This window comes from Rhinoderma darwinii, chromosome 1, assembly GCF_050947455.1.
Source record: "Rhinoderma darwinii isolate aRhiDar2 chromosome 1, aRhiDar2.hap1, whole genome shotgun sequence".
Taxonomy (NCBI): domain Eukaryota; kingdom Metazoa; phylum Chordata; class Amphibia; order Anura; family Rhinodermatidae; genus Rhinoderma; species Rhinoderma darwinii.
This window is the reverse complement of record NC_134687.1, coordinates 337,623,996-337,649,088: the sequence shown is the minus strand read 5'-3', so window position 1 is coordinate 337,649,088 and position 25,093 is coordinate 337,623,996. Positions and strand designations below refer to the sequence as shown.

The following is a 25,093-nucleotide window of genomic DNA, read 5'->3' as shown; positions in this document are numbered from 1 at the left end:
GCGTTTGAGGAGTGGCGGCACTTCCTGGAGGGGGCCAGACACCAGGTAACGGTCCTTACGGATCACAAGAATCTGGTTTTCCTAGAATCGGCCCGGAGGCTTAATCCTAGACAAGCTCGGTGGGCACTATTCTTTACCAGATTTAATTTCTTGGTTACCTATAGGGCTGGGTCCAAGAATATTAAGGCTGACGCTCTGTCACGTAGTTTCATGGCCAATCCTCCTTCCGAGAAGGATCCCGCTTGTATTTTACCCCCTGGTATAATCGTCTCTGCCACGGATTCTGATTTAGCTTCTGATATCGCGGCTGATCAGGGTGCAGCTCCCGGGAACGTCCCTGGGGACAAACTGTTTGTTCCCCTGCAATACCGGCTGAGGGTACTCAGGGAAAACCATGACTCCGCTCTATCTGGTCATCCTGGCATCTTGGGCACCAAACACCTCATTACCAGAAACTATTGGTGGCCTGGGTTGCCTAAAGATGTTAGGGCTTACGTCGCCGCTTGTGAGGTTTGCGCTAGGTCCAAAACCCCTAGGTCCCGACCTGCGGGCCTACTACGTTCCTTGCCCATTCCCCAGAGACCTTGGACCCATATCTCCATGGATTTTATCACCGATTTGCCTCCATCTCAGGGCAAGTCGGTGGTGTGGGTGGTAGTCGACCGCTTCAGCAAGATGTGCCACTTTGTGCCCCTTAAGAAGCTACCTAACGCCAAGACGTTAGCTTCTTTGTTCGTGAAACACATCCTGCGTCTCCATGGGGCCCCAGTCAATATCGTTTCTGACAGAGGGGTACAATTTGTTTCCTTATTTTGGAGAGCCTTTTGTAAAAAGTTGGAGATTGATCTGTCCTTCTCCTCCGCCTTCCATCCCGAAACTAATGGCCAAACGGAAAGGACCAACCAATCCCTGGAACAATATTTAAGGTGTTTCATCTCGGACTGTCAATTCGATTGGGTCTCATTCCTTCCCCTTGCTGAATTTTCCCTGAATAACCGGGTCAGTAACTCGTCAGGGGTCTCCCCGTTTTTCTGTAATTTCGGGTTTAACCCAAGGTTCTCCTCCGTCTCCCCTGGTTGTTCCAATAATCCTGAGGTAGAGGAGGTTCATCGGGAACTGTGCACTGTCTGGGCCCAGGTTCAGAAGAACCTAGAGGCGTCCCAGAGCGCACAAAAGATTCAGGCGGATAGTAGACGTTCTGCTAACCCCCGGTTTGTCGTCGGGGATTTGGTCTGGTTGTCGTCCAGGAACTTGCGCCTTAAGGTCCCGTCCAGGAAGTTTGCTCCCCGATTCATTGGACCTTATAAGATCATTGAAGTCCTCAACCCTGTATCCTTCCGTCTGGAGCTCCCCCCATCCTTTCGCATACATGACGTCTTCCATGCCTCCCTCCTTAAACGCTGCTCCCCGTCCTGGTCCCCCTCGAGGATACCTCCTGTTCCCGTTCTCACCCCTGAGGGGGTGGAATTCGAGGTGGCCAAGATTATGGACAGTAGGATGGTCCAGGGCTCCCTCCAGTACCTGGTCCATTGGAAAGGATACGGGCCGGAGGAGAGGACTTGGGTACCTGCCCGTGATGTTCACGCTGGGGTATTGATCAGGAGGTTCCACCTCCTCTTCCCCACTAAACCGGGTCCCCTTAGTAAGGGTCCGGTGGCCCCTCATAAAAGGGGGAGTACTGTTAGGGATCTGCCAGGTACTTCATCTAGCTATACTCCTGGGATTAATCAATCCACACCTGAGGCCAGACCTGTTCGACTGACACCATCTCCCACCAACCAGGGTGGCAGGCTCAGGAGTGGGAGAGCCTATCGCGGCCTGGTCTCTCGGAGTTAGCTCCGCCCCCTGCCCTTTATTACCTGCCCTGTGCTCTCCCTCAGTGCTTGTAATTCTTTTGGATTCCTGGCCCCACTGCTGCTTGCTCCAGCCTGCTTCTGCCGTGCTTCTGCCTTGCTGCAGTTCTGCTTGACCTGCTTTGCTTGCCCTTGCTTGCTTCTGTCTCCGTGCCCGCTCGGGTGTACTCACTTCGTCCTGGTCCTGACTGTTCGTTCGCCGCCCCGTTTCCTCGTGGCGTTCCGTGGCTACTGCCCCTTCCCTTGCGTGTTCCCCGTTTGTCTTCCTGTGCACTTAGCCAGCGTAGGGACCGCCGCCCAGTTGTACCTCGTCGCCTAGGGCGGGTCGTTGCAAGTAGGCAGGGACAGGGCGGTGGGTAGATTAGGGCTCACTTTCCCTTCACCTCCTTCCTGCCATTACAGGGAGGAGGGTTGCTGTGTGGCAATATATATAAGGGGAGAGGGGGAATGCTGTGTGGCAGCACATACAAGGGAGGGGGGATTGCTGTGTGGCAGTATATACAAGGGGAGGGGGATTGCTGTGTGGCAGTATATACAAGGGGGCTGTATGGCATTATCTACAGGGGGCAGTGTGGTGCTATATAGGGGGGCTGCATGGTGCTATGTACAGGGGGGCTGTGTGGCGCTATCTACAGGGGGCTGTGTGTGGCAGTATTTACAGGGAGGGGATGTGACGCTATCTACATGGGGTCTGTGTGGCACTATCTAATAAAGTAATTAAAACTAATTTAAATAAGTTTTCTTATTCTCTTATTTAGTCGCTATATTACTTTTGGTCATCATATCGCCCACCATTGATGGAGACTTGCCCTGCTCCCTAGGAGCTGCCAAGACTTAGAGGGAACATTGGTGGCAAGTTGGTATGAATATACATTAGAATAAAATCTTCATCATTGTTGGCTGCAATAAGTTTCCATCACTTCATCAACACTACACATTCAATCCCGAAGGTTTGTATTTGTAAAGTCATAGCTGTGACTACAATGCCAAGTGTTCACACATGTATACAGACTTACCTAGGAAGAGGATGATAGAGATCATATGGCATAATTTGCTTGTAGCCATCACTGCAAGAAATGAAATAAAAATTCTCAATCTAAATACTTAGTAACAAAGCATCATTAATTTAATGTTTTGATCATTATCACATTTTTGTTTTAACGTTTCGGGAGCTAAGGCTATATTCACTCTGCGCTGGGAGCCCCCATTCGGGTTACCGTCTGCATATCTACTATATAAGAACCTCCCTATTTGTAAGTAGATTTAGCTTTAGTGCATATTTATTTATATTTAGTGGTTTAGGTGGCATTAGTGTCGCAGGGTGCTGTCGCCATTCTTTGTGTGCTGTATATTTGCAGTCACAGGTGTTCCTGCACCTGCATACATGTTTTGTATCATTTTGTTGGAATGTGCTGTTCAAACTTTTGTGTTGTTTATGTGATCCATATATGTGGGGTTAGTGACTGCCTCCATTTTTGTTCTTGCACTCCTCCCATTCTGCCCTGGGTGATTTTAATTAGTTCAATGCTGGTTCCTACCATCCGCAGATATATATGTAGGCTTAGTCCCAGTTCTGGGTGTATGTGCAGAGTAGGTCCCCACCTTACAGAAGTCGCCTTGTCGTGGCAGGTGGGCAAACACTTTTTGATCAAAATGTACACTAAGAACCTCACTATTGTAAGCAGATTTAGCAGTAATGCATATTTATTTATATTTAGTGACTTTAGTGTTCGCAGTGTGCTGTCGCCATTTCTTGGTCTGTAGTATATTTGATGGCTATTTTTGCCACCAAAAATACTGGAACCGTGATGGACTTAGGGTTCCTTTTTGGCCATAACAACGAGCGCCAATCAGCGAGACTTTACACAGTGCAATGAACAGGAACCAGCGTTCTGTGAACGCTCATTTACCTGATAATTGGCCCGTATAAAAGGGTCCTTAAAGTCAATGGGGTCTATAAGTGTCAGTTTATAAATGGAAGCCATGATGCTAGTGTGAACATAGTCTAAAGTCATAGTCTATAGTTAATAAAATAGATACATTGTTTATAACACACAATTACTTGAAATCACAGCTCAAAGCCAATGAGTGTAATCTATTTTGGACGTTGCCTTTTATGATAGCATGGGCTACAGTACAGTACTCATTGTACTATAAACCTAATCAAGTGAATTGCTTGAGCAAAAGTGGTGACAGGTTAAGAGGAAAGACTGCTTGCAAGATCCTGTTAAATGTGCCAACTTCTGGATGAACTGAAACAACCTCTGAGACTTAGTCAGAAAGTTCAGTAATACTTCTTCTGATAATATGGATTTAGTCATCACATAAGAACCAGGCCCTGATAAAATCCTCAATATAGACTCCTCTTTCTGTACAAACATATTCTCTTGGGCTGCAAGAAAAACATTTGAGTCTTGCTGATAGTTACATCTGAAAAATGAAAGAGACAAAAAAAAAAATCGCTAGGGACTCTGCTGCATTATCAATGGATATAGAACTAGTCCTTTTCCAAGCCAGGAAACCGTTTGGAGTTCTGGCATTTGGAAAACTGATTTCTAACCTGAAGGGAGGCAATGTGACTGACAACAGAAGAGATTGTGCAGTTTGATAACATCTGATATTGTGCAGATGCTAAACACAGACTGTGGCCGAGAGACAGAATTCAGCCAACCTTGAGATCACGTATAAACAGTGCCTATGTTGGGTAAAGACAATATAGATCTAGGATTCAGTAGATTATTTAAAACATGGATAATAATATATATAAGGTACAGTATGCAGGAAAAGGAGTTGCTGTCCATCTGTACAGCTCCTTAAATGGCGTCAGAGGAAATATTTTGCACTGTTTCCTGTCGAACGATAGTGGCAGATGAGACTGCTCATAGCCATCATGTAGATGTTACTGACCACTCTTTGATAGATACCTGTATGCCTCATGATAGATATCTATAGTCATGAAAATGTATGTTTTAACCTCTTCTTTACTCCACAAATTAGGGACAATACTGCCCGTTTATCACTTGGAAGTGACAAAGATAGCTGTGCTAAAAATATTTCTCTCTGGGAAAACTCAACACGAGAAACCAAGTGGCCAAAGTGAGTTCAGTCTATGACAAGATGAGAAATTTGCAATTATTAATAGATGGCATGGCTAGCAAAGTTACTTTGCCATACTGGGGAATGAAGTTCAAAACCTGACCAAGGCAACATCTGCATGGTGTTTGTATGTGGCCCCTCTGCCTGTGTGGGTTTCCTTTGGGTACTCCAGTTTCCTCCTCAAACCAAAAACATACTGATAGGACAATTGGCTTCAATAAAACTGTTCCAAATGTGTGTATATATGTGTGTGTATGTGGAAATTGTAAGCCACATTGGAGACAAGGATCAATGCAAGTGACTTAATTTTGTATATAGAGGTGTGAAATATGTTGGCACCATAAACAGTATATGGGAAATACATAACTAACAGAAAATGATACCACTTTTTTCTACTTATTTTTACTTTGTGACTAACTAACTTCCAGATAAACCGTTACTTTAACTGAGTACATCGATCTACAATCCATAACCTCATGTTGTAGTTTCACCCACTGCATAATATACCATTAACTTTCTGTACAAAGAAGTAGCATTACGCACCTCTGACTTTTCACTGGGTAATAAAATGACCACATATACAATATCTCTAATCCCCTTCTCCTGGGATGCTTCTTCTATCCTTCATAATTTTACTTTTAGAACTTTGTTTTAGGCAAAGTTTAAGCTGACAATTTTTATAAAGTCCATGTGTAGCCACAACTCCCTGCTGGGATTGCTTGGATACAGTCCATGTGTACACTCTATGGCAAGCGTAAAACAGCCTGTATGTGGCTTCTCAGGATCATGGTATTAAAATTTTTGGCCTTGCACCGCCATTACACCTAAAGTTCTTTTGTTTCAGGCTGTTTTTCCAGGCCTGGATCCTTATTGCATTAAGGTACGGTCTCCTCAGGCGCAAATATGCACTGCCAATAATAACCGATCTACCACCAGATTGAGTTTTGCAAGGCCGATTAGTTAATGGAAACCAGCCTGTGTACTGTATCTTTAAGTAATCCTTTTAACTGAATTGCCAGACAAATATGTTAACAATCAATATTTAGGAATTACCCATGCGGCTTTGTTGGTCTGCAAAAATGAGCAACTTGTTAGTGATTATCCAGTTATCAAGCGTTTTGGATATATACCGAGAGAAGCAGAATTCTTCTCATCAATATATAATACAAGAAATCACATACTATGAACGAAACGACCGACAGACACACACTGTTAATTGCAATCTGAAATGTTATGTTTCAGCCCACATTATAAAAAAAGAAGAATAAAAATACGGTAAAAGAAGAACGATCTAATGAGATGCCGCAGGCTACAAGTGCTGATTGTTCTCTGTCTGCTCTTGAAAAGTTAAAGAGTTAATGACTTGTCCAAATATCACTGTGTACAAATTTCACTAGAGTGAAAAAGTGAAAGGTTAGCCTCATTCAACTTAGAGCGCAATTCATTATCATGACAGCCTGGCTTGTCTGGAGGTGAGGAAAGTGGAGATGGGTGGGTATTCTTTGCAGCCTGTTTCAACAAGCGCTAAGAGGTAATAGTTTGAAAAAATACAAAAATAAAAGAAGACTAACGCGCACTTCAGAGAGAAGAAAAGGCATAAATCCCCTGAGTGCCAAAACAGCATCCATCTCTGCATGGGTAATTCTCTGCTATAGTGTTTTTCTAATAACCCGTGGAAATCTGATACAAAGAGCAAACACTCCAGCTTGTGGAGTAACAAATGACCATACTTCAGTGGCTTTCTTTTCCATCTTTGCATCAATGTGTATGACAGTTATTTTTGAAAGCTAGTTAGGCAAAAATATAGCCCATAGCTGTTTATTGTAGACCCTAACGTCCATGACATCCTCTGCAACCTGACTATAGACATTAGATAAATGTCGGCGGAATGTATAAGGAAATGTCGGACATATGAACACATGAGCAACCACATTACAGACATGGTCGACATTTCTGAACAAATATTTTTTTGTAATCCGTAGTATAAAACAATCTGTAGTAGTGGAAGGGATTATGGAAATGCATGGGAAATAGATAGTAGGACATCTCAGTTACAAACGTTTGTGGAGAAATTGCCAATTTGGTTGTAAGAACAGTGTGTTAGAGGTTTCCTTAGTTTGGAGAGAAAAAGAGAGTAGCCCTTATTGTAGTCCTTCTTGAAAAGGAATGGAGAGTAGAAGAGAAGGAGAAAAGGAAAAGAATATGTAGCAAGGAGCGATTGCTGGACCACGATAGCTTGTCTTAGCCTGTCACATGATGGTCTACGCTTCTAGAGCTCTGTTGATAAACCTGCTGGTTGCCACTGGAAACAGACTACAAGCTTGTTGCCAGACACATCCCTAACAACTGAGCTGAGCTCGAATAATAAAGTGGAGGAGTTGGCCACAGTAGTTGTTTTTTTTAAAGATTGAACAAGCAAGGAATACCTGGGAGAATTTAGGTCTGAAGTCTGCAGAACTGGGAATCGGTTGAAATACAGGCTGTAACTCAGAATTATTACAAGACAATTTATGCAATATATTTACAAAGTTATTTAACTTTTATGTAGATGAATTCTATATATAAACTGTAAAATGGTGCCCAAAGATAGACATATCCTTTAAAAGATGTATAACAGTCTAGTAATGTCTTTCATTGCTTCAGCTGAGTCTTAGTTCCAGTGGTGAAAAATCTTTATGCTACAGAATGAAGTGACATTCTTGAGATACTGAATGTGTGATCTAAAGGCCCATTTACACTCAATAAGAGTTTGTATGAACACTGGTTCCCGATCATTAGTCATTGTAAACATGGCAGTGATCAGCCGACAAACGAGCAAACGCTTTCTTGTTGACTGATCACATCTTTTATGCAGCCTAAAAAATAATCACTGTTGGCAGCATTTCTCCCGAGCTGCCGAGAATATGAAAACTATATGGGATGATCATTTATCCCCATACTGTCAGCATTGGCTCGGGTAAAGGGACCTTTAAAAAAGTGCTGATCTAATTGTTATACGGCTCGTTATGGCCAGAAATCTGCCCATGTAAAGGGATCTTTACTTTATGGCAAGAATTTGAAGAAGGCCATTTACTATATCAGCAGCAAAGCTCAAAGCAAGGTCTATGAAAAGATCTGCTTGTTCTTCCACACCAGGTATGCTGAGCCTGATGTTAAAGAACTTGACTGGCCTGAAGAGAGCCTTGACCTTAACTATCTTTATGATAAATAGAGATGCTTACTGCGTGTTAGACCTTATTGTCCAACATCAGGGTGAGACTTGACACAATTCTGCATAGCCATGTTCCAAAGTCTAGTGGAAAGAATTCCCAGAAAAGTAGAGAATGTGGTAGAACTTAGATGAGCATATATGATGTTAATAGGCACGCCTGCTTAGTTACAGTGGTCTACTACTTAAATAGGTGTGGAAAATATATCTCAGGAACACTAATGATTTACAAGGTTTACAAAAAGTAAAGAGTTACATAACCAAATAAGTCCATATACTAATATACTGCAATTTGCCTGCAGAAAACATTTAACAAAAAATACAAGAAGTGTCAAACCTTGCTAAGCATGGGTCCATATTACACTCCTGGATCCTGGGTTTGGGCTTTACATTTTCTGGATAGTAATGGCAATACTGGTCTGCCACTACCCTCCCACTTCTCATGTCATAACATTCAGCCGATGTCAACTGGTATCCTGCAAACAAAGTAGTTGAATCAACAATATAATTTCCGTGAAGTACTTATTTGGTCCTAATTGCACTGGCACTGCCATTCATGTATGGCTAGACTGTTTTATGACAATAGCTACTTTGGTCAAGATAAAGGAGTCATACACCAATTGAATGAAACTGGAGAGCTTCACAGCAATGTATTATTGTACATACTATCTAAACATTATAATGAACATGATCACCCATGTTGCTATTGTGCTGCTTTAGTATAGAGCAGCGGTAGGCAACCTTTTATGTACTCACGCAAGTACCCTGGCCCTGAAGTGACGATGGCACACGCTAAAGCCATTAATCGAGCCAAGGAGTTTAGGCTGGAAAACACTTGCAAGGCTTAGGACTCAGAATGCCAGGCAAACATGTCCCACATGCCTGCTGTGGCATCCATGCCATACTGTAGGTTAATGACCCTTGATATAGAGTTTATGCCTTATAATTACCTCCTCCACAGGATGCCGAGCATGGAAAGAAGTCAGTTTCTCTCCAACGATGTATGATAGGCTGGTAGAAGATAAACTGCACCACGCTATCGGCAGCACCAGTGTAACGAACCTGAAAAATAAACCAACAGCACGGAAAACATTGGACGACATATACCAATTATCTATGTAAACGTTTTTATGATACACATGAACTAGGGTGACTTAAAAGAGTTGCTCAGCCATATATAAAGGAAATAATAACTGTAAGAGTAACATTCCATATCACTTTCTAACCATTTCAACGGCAGAGACTGAAAACAGATCTTGACCCAGTTCAGCTGCTTGAAAATGGTGAGGAATTAAAACACTGTCTCACTAATGAGACATCATCGTTATTTTAGCCGCAAAACGTTGGACTTCTCTTGTCGTTGTCGCTCAAAAGTGGGGCGTGAAGGATAGGTGGAAATGGCGCAAAGTTCGTCGCTTGTCTCGTTAATTCACTGTACTGGGTAGACTTTAATATACATCTTGAATAAAGTCTGAATATTGGTTTGTGAAGTGCTAGATCAAACCTCTATATGTTTACTGTCGCAAATCAACGCCTGCTCATAGCAGATATAGATTTCATTTTCTGACGGTCAGACAGAGGCATGCGTTTTTTAATAAATTTGTCACAAATCTTGGCAACTGCCTTCTTTGCCCAAATTGTCATAAAGCACGCCAGTCTAGGGCTCCGTTCACATCTGCGTTGGTCATTTCCTTGTTACCTGCTCCATCATAAGAGAAGAACGACATAAATGATGGCAGTGACTGATCCGTTTCTGTCATTTTGCTGGACATTACATGCTGTGCTTTTCTATCGGGTATTTTTTATGAAATCTGCACAGAAGTCTCTAACGCAGATGTAAACGCAGCATTAGTAAATGTGAGCCATTGCCAATTAGAACATTTACATAACTTCTCATTATGCAAAGATGAAGCATAAATCATAATTTAACTACATATGTATTTAAAAGTCACAAACGCAAACATGGCCATCGGTCCACTTTAAACACACACATTCAGGCTGTGTTCACACGACCTATTTTCAGACGTAAACGAGGCGTATTATGCCTCGTTTTACGTCTGAAAATAGGGCTACAATACGTCGGCAAACATCTGCCCATTCATTTGTATGAGTTTGCCGACGTACTGTGCAGACGACCTGTATTTTACGTGTCGTCGTTTGACAGCTGGCAAACGACGACGCGTAAATTGACTGCCTCGGCAAAGAAGTGCAGGGCACTTTTTTGCAACGTAATTTGAGCCGTTCTTCATTGAACTCAATGAAGAGCAGCTCAAGATATACGAGCGTCACAGACGCCTCGTATATTACGAGGAGGAGCATTTACGTCTGAAACGAGGAAGCTGTTTTCTTCTGAAAACCGTCTGTCATTTCAGCCGTAAAAGCCAGCTAGCGTGTGAACATACCCTAACACTTCTCTCCTTCTATATTGACACATCCAGCATATGGAATGGTTCTGGACAGAATTTAGTAAAAGCCATTTTACAGTTGTTCTGTTTTTCATTTAAAACGTAGCATTTGTGTAGACTGAAGATGTACTATACACCTACTAAATCTCCCAGGATCTGAACATTTCACATTTTGCATATAATATGCATATTGGTGATATGAGTAGCATAGTGTTCACTTTAATGATTTAAACGTGTATGCCGTATAATTCCTAGAGGTGGAAGCTGGTTTGGGAAATGATTGGCAGGCTCTCGGAAAAGCAGGGGCAAGCACATATTATATCCCCAAATTCAAAAGCATGTGAAGAATGTGTATGAATAACATCTGGCAAATGTAAGGCTGACCTCTTATTACATAGAAAAATAAAAACGGCCAGAGAAACACGTTGGTATCTTAATGTGCAAGTAGACCTACACACTTATGATAGCTTATCGTTTATTCATTAGGCGCTCATTTGTCACACTTATTATAAACTAGTTAGGCATGTAGTGAGCAGATTGTAGGCGAAGTTCAGATGTGCTTCTCACTTTCACAGTGATAAAGCTGCTGAATGGCGGAGTAGTGGTTTCAGTTAATAGTTTCAAGAATTCTACAGTGAAAGGCATCAAGATAACACATTTAAGAACAACAAATTGAACAGATCTCCTCTTGGTAATCCCTGTTCTGTTTACTGTCAATCACATTTTATACAGCAGCTGTGGGATATTAAAATAATACATTTCTATAACCTCTCAGGATGTAATTGTGGTCTTGAGCTGTAGAGGGCAGCAGGTGGACTGGTATCTCTTGTATTTCGACTGTTCAGGGCAACTATTTAACTAATACCCAGGGACAGGGTGGTACCTAATACCCAGTGACAGGTTTACCTGAACCTTATAATGTTTATGTACACAGCCTATAGATCAATCTGCTCCTGTACGAGTGTAAGAGTCGCTAATTTCCCGACACTTTTTTTGATACTATGACATATAAATGTGTATCAGTGTGTTTGGTGCAACTTTGTAATTACATTTTATTAAAAATTATTTTTACTTTTTGAGGTACAGCTGCTTTGTATACTGTATACAGAGCAGCTGTATCTTGCACTGAGACCTGAATCCGTCAGGTCAGCGGCACTGACGGGCTCAGTGAAAGTGGGTTCTGCGTGTCTCTGACACACAGGATCGAGCTGTTATCCATCACATTTAAGTTCATAATGAAGGACCCGCTGTCACTGAACTTGTCAATGTCGCTGACCTGACAGATACGGGTTTGAGCGCGAGATACAGCTGCTCTGTATACAGAATACAAAGCAGTAGTATCTCAAAAAGTAAAAATAATTTTTTAATTCAAATTAGAAAGTTGCACCAATCACACTGATACACATTTTTATAAAAATAAAAAAAAATATTTCCAAATGTGTATATAGCCTTTAATGAGTACATGATACATTTTAACTGCCAGGGGTACATTATTCCTCAATTATTTAACTGAAATTGCCAGGGAACATGCTAGTAACTCTAAAGCTTTTTTCTTTTTTTCATCGCCGAAGGAAAGTGGTATAGGTACACTACATCTATGGTAGTAAATAATGGGATAAGTATAATTATATTGCAGCTAGATTACAATAACCTCATGAATGTAGGAAAGAGCGATTATGGTATCCACAAAAAGTTAATAATAAGCTCAGTAGTGCATCTCTCTAATTAACTGGATGGGTCCTTCCGTGCCAGCTGCGAGAGTTTATTTTTCTACCTCATGCTGGCCAGGCACTTCCAGGTCATGCTGCCCACAACAGGAACATTCCATTGGAATTTGCATAGAATAATATTACAGTGTTCTTGGAGGGAAATCTCACAATTACTACTAATCATCTCCGATCCCAGTAAGAGCTGGAATCAACTGGCATAGCCACAAGATATGCTATTTGCTGCAGCACATTTACAGTCTATAGTATTATCTATAGGTTAGATATATGAACTTGAAACAAATACTATCCAGGAAACCTGAAAGGACTTTGCATTAGGTCCTTCTAATATGTGAAATAACCAGACATTTGGTACTAAAATAGCACATATTCCTCACTACAATCCCACTACCTATATTGAATACAGTGAGACCAACTAGGTCATGGTTCGGAAGTGTTAATTTCACCGGCATAGATACTTACTCATGAAGAATACTATTACAATAGAATATCTAATATCATAACCACATACTTACTAAAAATGATACATTCATTAGACCAAATAAGGTGCCGCTTCCCCTGTGACTATCAAACAGACTCCACTACCTGTGATTTGCATTCAAGCTATCTGTATCTATTGTAGCATCATCCTTTTTTTCTACCGACAAACAGTACTGCAGGTAAACCTACTACATTATTTTTTATTGCTTAACAGAAAAAGTTAGATGGTATTTTAAAATTTGTCACATCCATATATTAAAAAAAACGGCACCAGACTGACAATTATATTCTGAAATGCAATAACATGTCACCAGTACAATATCTAATACAATACCATGTCTACAGCTCTTAAGATGTATGTATCCAATGTTAGAAATACCATTGGTCAAGGTTACAGGGAGACAAGCTTAATTAAAGTCTTATCAGGTGGTGGATTTTAGAGAGGAAATAGTGCCATATTCTGACAAGTGTGGACGTTCATGGACATGAACATTCATTGAGCTCTCGCCATCGAAGAATGTGCCCTACACACAAATGCATGGATAGAGCTTCAGAGCCACTCCAGAGTCTAAGATGATACCCAAAGAATACAGAACGTGGGCAGTAGGACTATTTAAAAAGAAAATATTTGGAATATGTTTTTATGCAGTTGGATACAATATTACACTCCTTTATCTAAGTTGATACTAATGGGTAAGGGGTACCTTTGCTTGATAAGCCAAAAAATGGACAGCATTATTAGACCTTTTTTTCACATAGCAAATACTTAAACAATCAAGTAGCTCATAGATAGAGGTGAGCGGACATAACAGAATAATTACTACAGAAAATAGATCAGAAGGTGACCACAAACATCATAAAACTTCTACAAAATGTCTTAATTCTTATTTTTGTATGTTTTTAATCTCTGTCTTAGAAATAAAGGGGTATTTTCCAGAATCGACAGTTATGACCTATTTACAGGATAGATGATAGATGTCTGATTGCTGGGGGAGCCCCACCGATTGTAAGAACGGGGGTCCCGAACACCCTGTTCCTCCTCACTTCTCGACTGCAGAGAGGAGGAGCTTGAATGGTGCGGCAGTCAAGCATGCACGCTGCCGCTCCATTCAAACTCCCCCATTCTTTTGATCAGTGGAGCCAACAGCCATCAGACAATTATCCCCTATCCTGTGGATAGGGGATAATTTTCCATTCTGGGAATACCCCTTTAATCAGTATTCATCTCTGAAGTAGTCCATGTACTTTTCAAAGAGTTCTCACATTACCATGACGGATTAATATTCCTCATTATAACAGTCACTTCAGATTTCTCAGTGACAATAGCAGATCATACAGGATCATGGATACCCACCTTGATACCACTAATAGATTTTAATGCCAGGAGTTCATAAGCAAAGAAAGCTTGGCGTCTAAAACCATGCCCCTTCTTCCTCCTTCCCACAGTAGTCACAATAGGGTCCAACAGTCACCGCAGGGTTTCTTCCCTTTCCCCAGGAGTTACAATAAGGGTTCGCCTCCCTTCTCACAGTAGTCACAGCAGGGCTTCCCCCTTCCCATAATAGCCACAGCAGGGCTTCTTCCCTTTCCACAGTTGTTACAACAGGGCTTCTCTCCCCTTCCCACAGTAGTTACAGCAGGGCTTTCACCCCCTCCACAATAGTCACTACACATCTTCTCCCCTTTTCTCTTATTACTCACAGCAGGTCTACCTCTCTATATACTTTAAGTACTTATTCCTCCTCTGATAAGGAAGCTTCATGCAAGCAGTCTATTCTTAGGAGTACAAAGTGGCTCTACCCAGCACTACCTCTGTTGTTAATCCTAAAGCAGAGCTGTCCACATGCATGTGACTACCACGCCATGTACTGTTTATAGGAAATCCCACCTGCTTGTCACCCATAGAATGGATGGAATAATGCTGTGCATTAGCTTAGGCCAATTCCATCGTCAATAAGAAAGTTCACCCCCTCTGATCCTATTGAAAGTCTTGTTTCTGTATCATTTATGCATTACGTAAAACTTATAAAAATGATATATAAAAATTAGTTTTTGCCAAGTGACAAACTCAGTACTACATCTGTATTCTTAAACACATTAATACAGTTGTTTAGGTTTAGTGTGGCTTTAAAGAGGCTCTGTCACCAGATTTTGCAACCCCTGTCTCCTATTGCAGCAGATCGGCGCTGCAATGTAGATAAGAGAAACGTTTTTGTTTTTTTAAAACGAGCATTTTTGGCCAAGTTATGACTATTTTTATATTTATGCAAATGAGGCTTTCTAAAGTACAACTGGGCGTGTTTAAAGTTAAAGTACAACTGGGCGTGTATTGTGTATGTACATCTGGGCGTTTTTACTTGTTTTACTAGCTGGGCGTTGTGAATGGAAGTGTATGATGCTGACGAATCAGCATCATCCACTTCTCTTCATTAACACCCAGCTTCTGGCAGTTCACAGACACACAGCATGTTCTCGAGAGATCACGCTGTGACGTCACTTCCTGCCCCAGGTCCTGCATCGTGTCGGACGAGCGAGGACACATCGGTACCAGAGGCTACATTTGATTCTGCAGCAGCATCGCCGTTTGCAGGTAAGTCGATGTAGCTACTTACCTTCAAACGCTGATGCTGCTGCAGAATCAACTGTAGCCTCTGGTGCCGATGTGTCCTCGCTCGTCCGACACGATGCTAGTAAAAGAAGTAAAAACGCCCAGATGTACATACACAATACACGCCCACTTGTACTTTAACTTTAAACACGCTCAGTTGTACTTTAGAAAGCCTCATTTGCATAAATATAAAAATGGTCATAACTTGGCCAAAAATGCTCGTTTTAAAAAAAAACAAAAACTTTACTCTTATCTACATTGCAGCGCCGATCTGCTGCAATAGGAGATAGGGGTTGCAAAATCTGGTGACAGAGCCTCTTTAATAATCACTCAAATTATGCAATATAGTTCAGACTATGGAAGATGTCTGTGAATTGCAGGCAGATTTAAACAAACTAAGTGTTTGGGCGTCCACTTGGCAAATGAAGTTTAATGTAGATAAATGTAAAGTTATGCATCTGGGTACGAAAAACCTGCAAGCATCATATGTCCTAGGGGGAGCTACACTGGGGGAGTCAATTGTTGAGAAGGATCTGGGTGTACTTGTAAATCATAAACTAAATTTCAGCATGCAGTGTCAATCAGCTGCTTCAAAGGCCAGCAAAATATTGTCGTGTATCAAAAGAGGCATGGACTCGCGGGACAGGGATGTAATATTACCACTTTACAAAGCATTAGTGAGGCCTCATCTAGAATATGCAGTCCAGTTCTGGGCTCCAGTTCATAGAAAGGATGCCCTAGAGTTGGAAAAAATACAAAGAAGAGCAACGAAGCTAATAAGGGGCATGGAGAATCTAAGTTATGAGGAAAGATTAAAAGAACTAAACCTATTTAGCCTTGAGAAAAGACGACTAAGGGGGACATGATTAACTTATATAAATATATGAATGGCGCATACAAAAAATATGGTGAAATCCTGTTCCATGTAAAACCCCCTCAAAAAACAAGGGGGCACTCCCTCCGTCTGGAGAAAAAAAGGTTCAACCTGCAGAGGCGACAAGCCTTCTTTACTGTGAGAACTGGGAATCTATGGAATAGCCTACCGCAGGAGCTGGTCGCAGCAGGGACAGTAGATGGCTTTAAAAAAGGCTTAGATAATTTCCTAGAACAAAAAAATATTAACTGCTATGTGTAGAAATTTTTTACTTCCCCTTTCCCATCCCACTTCCCCTTTCCCATCCCTTGGTTGAACTTGATGGACATGTGTCTTTTTTCAACCGTACAAACTATGTAACTATGTAACTATGTAAAATTAAAGTAGTAAGTTCTGTAATTAAAAATCCTTAAAAAGATTAAAAGAAATAAACCGATTACTTTATTCGTTCAGGGCTATGTACACCTTTGAAAGTGATTCATTTCTTTTTTTGATATAAATGTCTATCACTGAGTTTGTTGCAACTTTCTAATTAGTTTTTATTAAAAAATATTTTTACTTTTTGCGATACAGCTGCTTTGCATTCTGTATACAGAGCAGCTGCATCTTACACTGAATCCAGTATCCGTTAGGTGCGCGGGACTGATGGGTCCAGTGACAGCGGGGCCTGCATGACTCTGGCACAATTTAGATGTGATTGATTACAGGGGACTCGATCGTGTCAGTCCCACAGACCTGACGGATTCAGGTCTCAGTGCACGATACAGCTGCTCTGTATACAGTATACAAAGCAGCTGTATCTCAAAAAGTAAATATAATTTTTATTAAAAACAATAAGAAAGTTGCCCCAAACACCGTGATAGACATTTTTAGTTTTAAAAACAATTGCTTTAGAAGGTGTACATAGCCTTTGAAAGTATATATATATATATATATATATATATATATATATATACATATATATATATACATATATATACATATACATATATGTATATATATATATATATATACACACACATATTTTGTCCACATTTCCCAGGAGGCATTACAATTTTTTGGGGGAAAAGTCTACCTTGTGTCTAGAGCAAAATAAATCTGCTGTAGTACCTTCACTAATGAGGCAGCAGATGTCGGGGAGTTAAGGGGTTACAAATAGTAACAATTCCGAGCACGAGAGGTAACTGGCACTGAATCAAAAATGTTTTACACAGAATGATTTTAGGGTGGCCAAAAATGAGTAAAATATAGAATGTTGGGAATTGGACTTTATACATTGATTCATAAGCATTAACTTGTAATGCCTGGATTATTATCCCCAAAGCTTGGGGTAAGTAACATATTTGTGTAGGACGTAGTCATTATAATAATGAATCATAGATTAAATAATTACCAGGGTAATAATAAATTACATGTAAGTAGTTGTTTAATATATAACATAATTACGTCACATAGCCACTTGGAATGGATAACACAGCAAGTGACTTCAGATCCCAGGACAAAAGAAAAATCTTGGATTCAATGCAACACTTATAGTTATATGGCTGAAGGCCTCTCAAGGTCTTTATGACCTTCTTAAAAAGCTTTCATTTTATTGTGATTCCCAAATGCTATATTTTCTTTGTGATTCTAAAAGAAGGCATGTGTTACTGCCAGCAATATGTTTTATATTACCTCAAACAGCCTAAATAATATACATCTGTCCTATTTTCTGTTTCATCTGTCAGTGCAGCACAAATCAGATGAAAGCTCAATGTGCCTACTGATGCCATGGCTGAAAAGCTTATCGATAAATGAATGGTGCCATATTACGTACCCCTTATCATGAAAAACATGTAATTTACTTGTAACTAGTAAGTATTGTTTGCAAATGATCATTCAATGTTCATGGCAAGCAAAATGTCAACTGCTTAATCCTCGGGGTCGGATGTTTGTTATCCTCCAATGTTCCCAAAAAGTCTTCATCAGCTAAGCTTTAGTGAAACACTACAATGATTCTTCTTGGGCTACAATGTTACATAGAAAGTCATATATTTGAGAATCAAACATAAAAGTACCTGTTCAGCTAAATTCAATTCAACCCATAAGCCTATATTAAATTCCATATGCTAAAACTGAAAAATACATATTAACAAGTGTCATTTACTTTTCCCTTTATTAAAAAATAGTTTGAAGTTATACTTCCAAGGCTTCCTGCAATGGTCCTGATGCTTCTCAGTACGTTTATTTCCATATTTGAATTCTGCATTTTCTATGGCAAAATCAAGTTAAAAAAAAAAGCTATTTTGGAGGAATGCTAGACCATCTGGATCTCTGTGCCAGCAGGCGCAAGGCTGGAATAATTTGACTTAAATGAACCTCTAAAAATCTAAAAATACGACTATGAACTCTGCAATCACACAAAATGAGAAGTATTGTTCTTTTAAAAAAAAAATAAGGACTGTTTCTGAAAAGTATTGCTATTTAGAGTTGATCTATATTCAGCAGACATGACTGGTTCCTGGTGACCTGTCATTGTGATTAAGATTCCGAAACTTTCCGATGCTGCCCATCCCAAGAGTCTTATACAGTACTAGCTATTCGAACTTACCTTTACAGAGAAGTCTGCAGAAAGGGGACCAGCCATCCGAAGAATTTCTTTGTCAGGGAACCTTTGAAAGTCCACTGTAGTGTTGTCCACGAGTAATGAACCTGTGCTGCTGAGGCTGTTCTCACCTTTCACACCTTGGAGAGTCTTAGTTTCTAAGTCTGGAAACATTACACAGAATAATAATGGAGTTGATCTAGGTTGTAGAATTCACACTCATAAAATCCAGGGTTTAAATCTAAAATTCACTTTTCGAATGACCGACATTATTTAGTATGACAATATTTATATGAATGCAGTTTAGAGACTCAAAATTATATAAGACAAAGGCTGCAAGAATACCCAACTACTATTTGCTACTACATATTATATTATTTAACTTTGTTTTAAACTTACCTTAAAAATAAACTAAAAAAACGTATACCATATAGAATAATGCAATAGATGTAAAAGGCAAACATTTAGGCTGGATTCACATGAGCATATTACGTCCGTAATGGACGGAACGTATTTCGGCCACAAGTTCGGACCGAACACAGTGCAGGGAGCCGGGCTCCTAGCATCATAGTTATGTCCGATGCTAGGAGTCCCTGCCTCGCTGCAGGACAACTATCCCGTACTGTAATCATGTTTTCAGTACGGGACAGTAGTTCCATGGAGAGGCAGGGACTCCTAGCGTCATACATAACTATGATGCTAGGAGCCCGGCTCCCTGCAGTGTGTTCGGTCCGGGACTTGCAGCCGAAATACGTTCCGTCCATAACGGACGTAATGTGCTCGTGTGAACCCAGCCTTAAAATACTTTTCTATGCTATTACGTGTCCTGAAACATATAGATGTTACTTTATAATACTGTTATTTTTATATATTTTATACAATTTCTACCCATTTTTTATTTAAAAAAACACCACAAATACACATTTACACCCTAACACAGTACCCGCTTTAGCTACCTATTGAATGATGTTTGTTACATGCAGTTTGATGGAGAACTGAGTGAATACAAGGTGCTAATCCCTCCAAAATGTTCTATTCCAGAATGCCAAAAAGTGAATAAATGCATAAATCTAACAGCTGCCATTAGCAGATATACTATACTTAAGTTTCATTCCGTGCCAGAAGGACTCAGGCAGTTTCTGAAGATTGAAGGAACAGCTACACCCCTCCCCCCTTGCATCTATTTCACTTTATGATTGCATTCTAGCACTAAGGTAGGTGCAGGTCTACTAAATACTGTTTTCCTTTTTTCTATGTACTTTAAAATGTAAACACAGAATCGTTTTCAGAAAAATGTTGTCACCTACCAGCACTCTAATGATGTACAGGGCTAAAATGTATACGGCTTAGAACCCCCAGAGGCCTAGAGTTTCCTGTTTCTACAAGCCATTTCCTTCCTACTTGAAATTTGGCAGAAAAGGTAACACTAGCACCAATTGTTTTTTAAAAAAGCTTTTTTTTCTATTACTACCACATATTCAGCATTTCAACCTTTTAAAGCATTGCTCACAGTTTAACAAATATGTACTGTGGCTTTAAGAGTTAGCAGTTGGTTTTCTTTAAAACCGACCTGTCCCAATGATAACTGGTGCAAGAATAGTGATTTATTAATGCATCAGGGTATGTTCACACGCTGAGAGGCATTTACGTGTGAAAAGACAGACTGTTTACAGCTGCCTCGTTTCACACGTAAATGCTCCTCCTCGTAATTTACGAGGCGTCTGTGACGCTCGTAAATCTTGAGCTGTGCTTCATTGAGTTCAATGAAGAACAGCTCAAATTACGTGGCAAAGAAGTGCCCTGCACTTCTTTGCCGAGGCAGTCAATTTACGCGTCGTCGTTTGACAGCTGTCAAACGACGACGCGTAAATTACAGGTCGTCTGCACAATACGTCGGCAAACCCATTCAAATGAATGGGCAGATGTTTGACGACGTATTGTAGCCCTATTTTCAGACGTAAAACGAGGCATAATACGCCTCGTTTACGCCTGAAAATAGGTCGTGTGAACCCAGCCTTACTGAGGAATTTGTGTCTTAACTCCCAATTGATAAAATGAGTATCAGTAATACTATCTGTACGTGTTATTTTGCAGTTGGATTGCAGTCAATTACATGGTTGTCAATTCTCAGTAAATTTAGTGACCGAAAAGTGAAAGAGAAGCGTGATCAGTGAGAAATATTGCGTGCTTTAATTATAACTTGTACATTTCAGGATTTTGTTAACCTCTTTCCAACTCATCATCAATCTTTATCTTCTGGACTGTTGATAGTTATGGTAGATCACTAACCTGATTTTTTTATACAGTATATAAAAAATAAAAAAGGATTTGTGAAGGGTTTTTAACTCTTGAAAGAAAGAATTCTAGTTACATAAAGTTATTATAGTAAAGGTCCACCTTTGGGGTCACTAAATATTACAGTTGAAAATTATGTGCTAAAAAAGAATTATAAAATTGAAGCCATGCTTTGTTTTCTAAATATTATGCATCAATTATGGAGAAACGTGATATCTTTTATTAATAACACGAGAAGACATTCAAAATGTTAAAAAATAAATCTCAATTAGTGTACTTACACAAGTGATCAGGGCCCTTAAGAACCAGCCGGATGTGTCGACTCCCATAAGGTATTACAACCACAGTGTCATCCACTAAAACACAAATAAAAATGAAATGCAAATAAATAAAGACATTTTTTTTGTGAATATATAAAAAATTGTGTCATGTTAAATCATCCTATAAAAGCAATACAGGAATATAAAGACTAAACAAAAGTGGGAAGCAGGGACTTCTTTACTCACTGGTTATTTCCAAGTAGCATAATGTATGTAACGTCTATGGCCGCGGACCGTCGTCCTGACTAACCCTCTGACGGCCTCGGCCATGGATGAGTGTGTTCTGGGCGGCAACCACCACCTGAGAGACGCCGGCACTCACTTCCTCGTTCGGACACTGTCTCCCGCAGGGCACATTTGCAGAATAGCTGCAATTAGCCCAGAATGCCTCTAGACTATAAGAGGGGCTCTGCCCTCTCAATTATTGCCTGAGCGTTGTTGTGTTACCTTAGTTTGTCCTTGCAAATGGTCTCCTAAGTGTTTTCCAGTTCCCAGTGTTTCCCGTTCCTGCCGTCTGTACCCTATATCCCATGCTACCGTGCCTCTGTGCCTTCAAGAGTTGGAGTCGTGTTGTGCCCTCCGCTGCATCTACTGTGCCGCACCCCGCCGGGTGTCTATCTACTGCCGGAGCCTCATCTTAGCCTGAAACCACCGCTACTGTCTACTTTGCCTCAGGTATCCTTTTAGAACTATAGACATTGCATATATACCTGTTTAGCCAGCTGCTATCCCGCTACGCGGTATGGCCAGTGGGTCCACACCCCGCGCCGTGACAATGTATCTATTCGTTAATGCCAAATTATACTGTTCTATCCATATTTATGTTGGGTATAGCCAGATGTTAATGTGCTAGTAGTGCCCAGACATAACCGTATGGTATGCACGTAAAGAGCTGCTAAGTGCAGTTTAGGTATGGGGCACAGTAAGGTCCCTTTCACACTGCATTTAATGGTCCCCGTTTGACGTATACGCTGGGAAAACCTCCCAACGTATATGTTACATGGAGGCTGTAACAGATGCCTAACTGTAGTAGCCATCACCCATAGACTATAATGGTATCCGTTTAATGGTTACGTAATGAACTCACATGAGCCTTTTCGCAACATATCCGTTAAACGGATCATATTATAGTCTATGGGTGACAGATACTACAGTTAGGCATCTATTTAACGCATCTGTCACCCACAGACTATAATGGCAGCCATTTAACAGATACATCAAGAAAAGGGTCATGAGAGTTTGGATGCCGTACAGTGGCATCCGTCACCTATAGGTTGCCATGTTGAAAAAAAACATATACATTATTTTACTGGATGCCTCAGGATAGAATAACGTAGTCTACTAAGCTATTGTATCCAGCAAAAGAAATGGAATTCACAACGCATATAGTACGTCAAACGTACAAGGAAAACGCAGTGTGACAGGGGCCTAACACTAAAATGTTATGCACCTTTCTGATATACTTTGTGTTTCAATTCTTTACTACCAGTTATAAACGCGCTGTCAGTGAATGAAAACTTACTTGCTTAAATCCAAAGCCGAAAATTGACAAGTGCACGGCTAATACAACAAACAGCCAAACAGAAATGAAGTTCTGATCTACTTATCAAAGCCATGTCAGCTGGGCATGATCAGAACAAGTTTCGAGCTTCTGGATGTGAACAAGTTTCCATTCACTGGACAAGTTTCCATTCACTCAAATTTAGCAGAGATCTTTAACATGGTGAGGAACTAAAACACAATATATATTAGCTGCAATACTTTTCATTATACAATGATTACACTTTAGTTCCATAAGACTGGAAAACCCCTATTTTTTTTGGCCATCTACTAGCAAAAGACTGCACATATCACCATTCTGATGATGTTTGTTGAAATTTGCTGCACATTGCAACAAATCTAGAATCATTGTTATTTGCATAATAAATGATGTATAGTATAAGCAGTATTTATATACTTCATCTAGTTAAGGAGTACTGTACATGTTTAACTTTCTGCTTCCAAATCCCTAATCGATCTATACATCGATAATAAAAGTGACGCCTAATGTCTATGAAATACGTGAAACAACATTTCATGAAACTGTTCACTATTTTGCTGCAAGATACAGGAGTATTGACAACATTTTGCTTTACTAGGTGCACATTTTTTTCCAAATATATTATAAAAGAGGTTTTTACAAAGGATTGTCCAAAACTGGATAACTCATAAAGTAATATACATATCATCTGCAGCTGCTTGTGGCAAATGCTGACAATCTTTTCAAAACCCTACGAACCTAAACACGAAATATTTTTTATTTTTCTGTCGACAGGGAAAGATATATCATAATCATATGAGGAAACAGTATAATTAAAAGCATCTTTAAGGAAAATTTCTGACACTGAAAGGTCAAAGTGTCCTGAAATAAGAAATGTTTTTGCTTTCTAAAAATCTAGATTTATACATGCTTTTTTATACGAGATTCCCCAAAGATTTCTGCTTAAGAGTTCTCGGCATTTCATGCTTTTTTTCCGAAACGGAATATTCTCCATTTTACATTTCCCTCTGCTTTCAGGCTCCTGCATTTGTCTTAAATTAGAGGGACATAAATATAACTATTCACAAGGTTTACATTAGACGCAATGTGAAAAAGATGCAGACTGTTTATTTCTTCCGGTGTCGAATGAAGTCAAGCATGTAGTGTAAAAATAAATAAATAAAAGATTCCCCTATCCAATAGAAAAACAACAATGCAAGTTTATAAATAATGATCTTATCTGTGGGATCCGGATCAAAACATGTCAGCATTCCACAAGAAAACGGTCTATTCGTCTGCGTATAGAGTATTTAGATATGATTTCTTATAATCTTGGCAGAATTGCTGGTGGTCAGCAATCCCATCCCCACCTCTAGACTTCAAGCTTATTTATAAGATATGTCAAATCTGGGTGTCTTATTAAAAGGATATTGCATATTAACATAAATTAGTTTTATAAATGTAATTAAACAAATAAAATATTATCAACATAAGAACATTTGGAGGACTCTTTTAGAAGATTATAAATAGATATGCATACACACTATTCTTTACTTAAAGTGTAACCAAACGTTCGACAAACTTCTGACATTTGATAGTGACATGTCAGAAGTTTGGATCGGTGGGGGTTCGAGCCCTGAGACCCCCAACAATCGCTAAAACGAAGCAGCAGAATAGCTCGTGTGTGCGCTCAGCCGCTTCGTTTTTGTTCGGCTTTTTCCGGAAAGCAGATGTATCGGAGGGCGGGCTCATAGACTTTCTATTGAGCCGGTACTCTGATTTTTTACGGAAAAAGAGCCGAACAGAAACGAAGCGACTGAGCGCTACGTTTTATCGACATGTCAGAAGTTTGTTGAACATTTAGTTACACTTTAAGAAAAGGTGCAGGAAATTAGTATACCGATTAAATATGTTACCAGAACTTGAAGTGATATCTCATGCAGTTGCTAACGGGTCAGGAAGCAAGGTGAAGGAGGGGTGAGGGGAGACCTTTCTCATGTGATGCCCCCTTATAAGTAAGTCTCCCTGTGTCCTTAAAAGCCCCAAATGAAATTGAGCAGAAGAGAAAATGAGTGGCCAGCACTGTTTAAACTAAAAGGTAAGTTCGGTTAATAGGGCTTCTCT

At 40.1% G+C, this 25,093-nt stretch overlaps 1 protein-coding gene across 3 annotated transcripts in view; it reads right to left on the bottom strand.

Annotated features, from left to right (window-relative positions):
• ADAMTSL1 (ADAMTS like 1) overlaps positions 1 to 25,093 on the bottom strand; it is a 341,136-nt gene that overhangs the window by 134,133 nt on the left and 181,910 nt on the right. For all 3 annotated transcript variants that reach the window (XM_075825670.1, XM_075825676.1, XM_075825684.1), the window contains exons 6-10: positions 21,412 to 21,486; positions 18,842 to 18,999; positions 9,108 to 9,219; positions 8,495 to 8,633; positions 2,870 to 2,920 (exon numbers count right to left, since the gene is read on the bottom strand). In XM_075825670.1, coding sequence (XP_075681785.1) covers positions 2,870 to 2,920; positions 8,495 to 8,633; positions 9,108 to 9,219; positions 18,842 to 18,999; positions 21,412 to 21,486 — 535 coding nt within the window. The remainder of the gene's footprint in view (positions 1 to 2,869; positions 2,921 to 8,494; positions 8,634 to 9,107; positions 9,220 to 18,841; positions 19,000 to 21,411; positions 21,487 to 25,093) is intronic.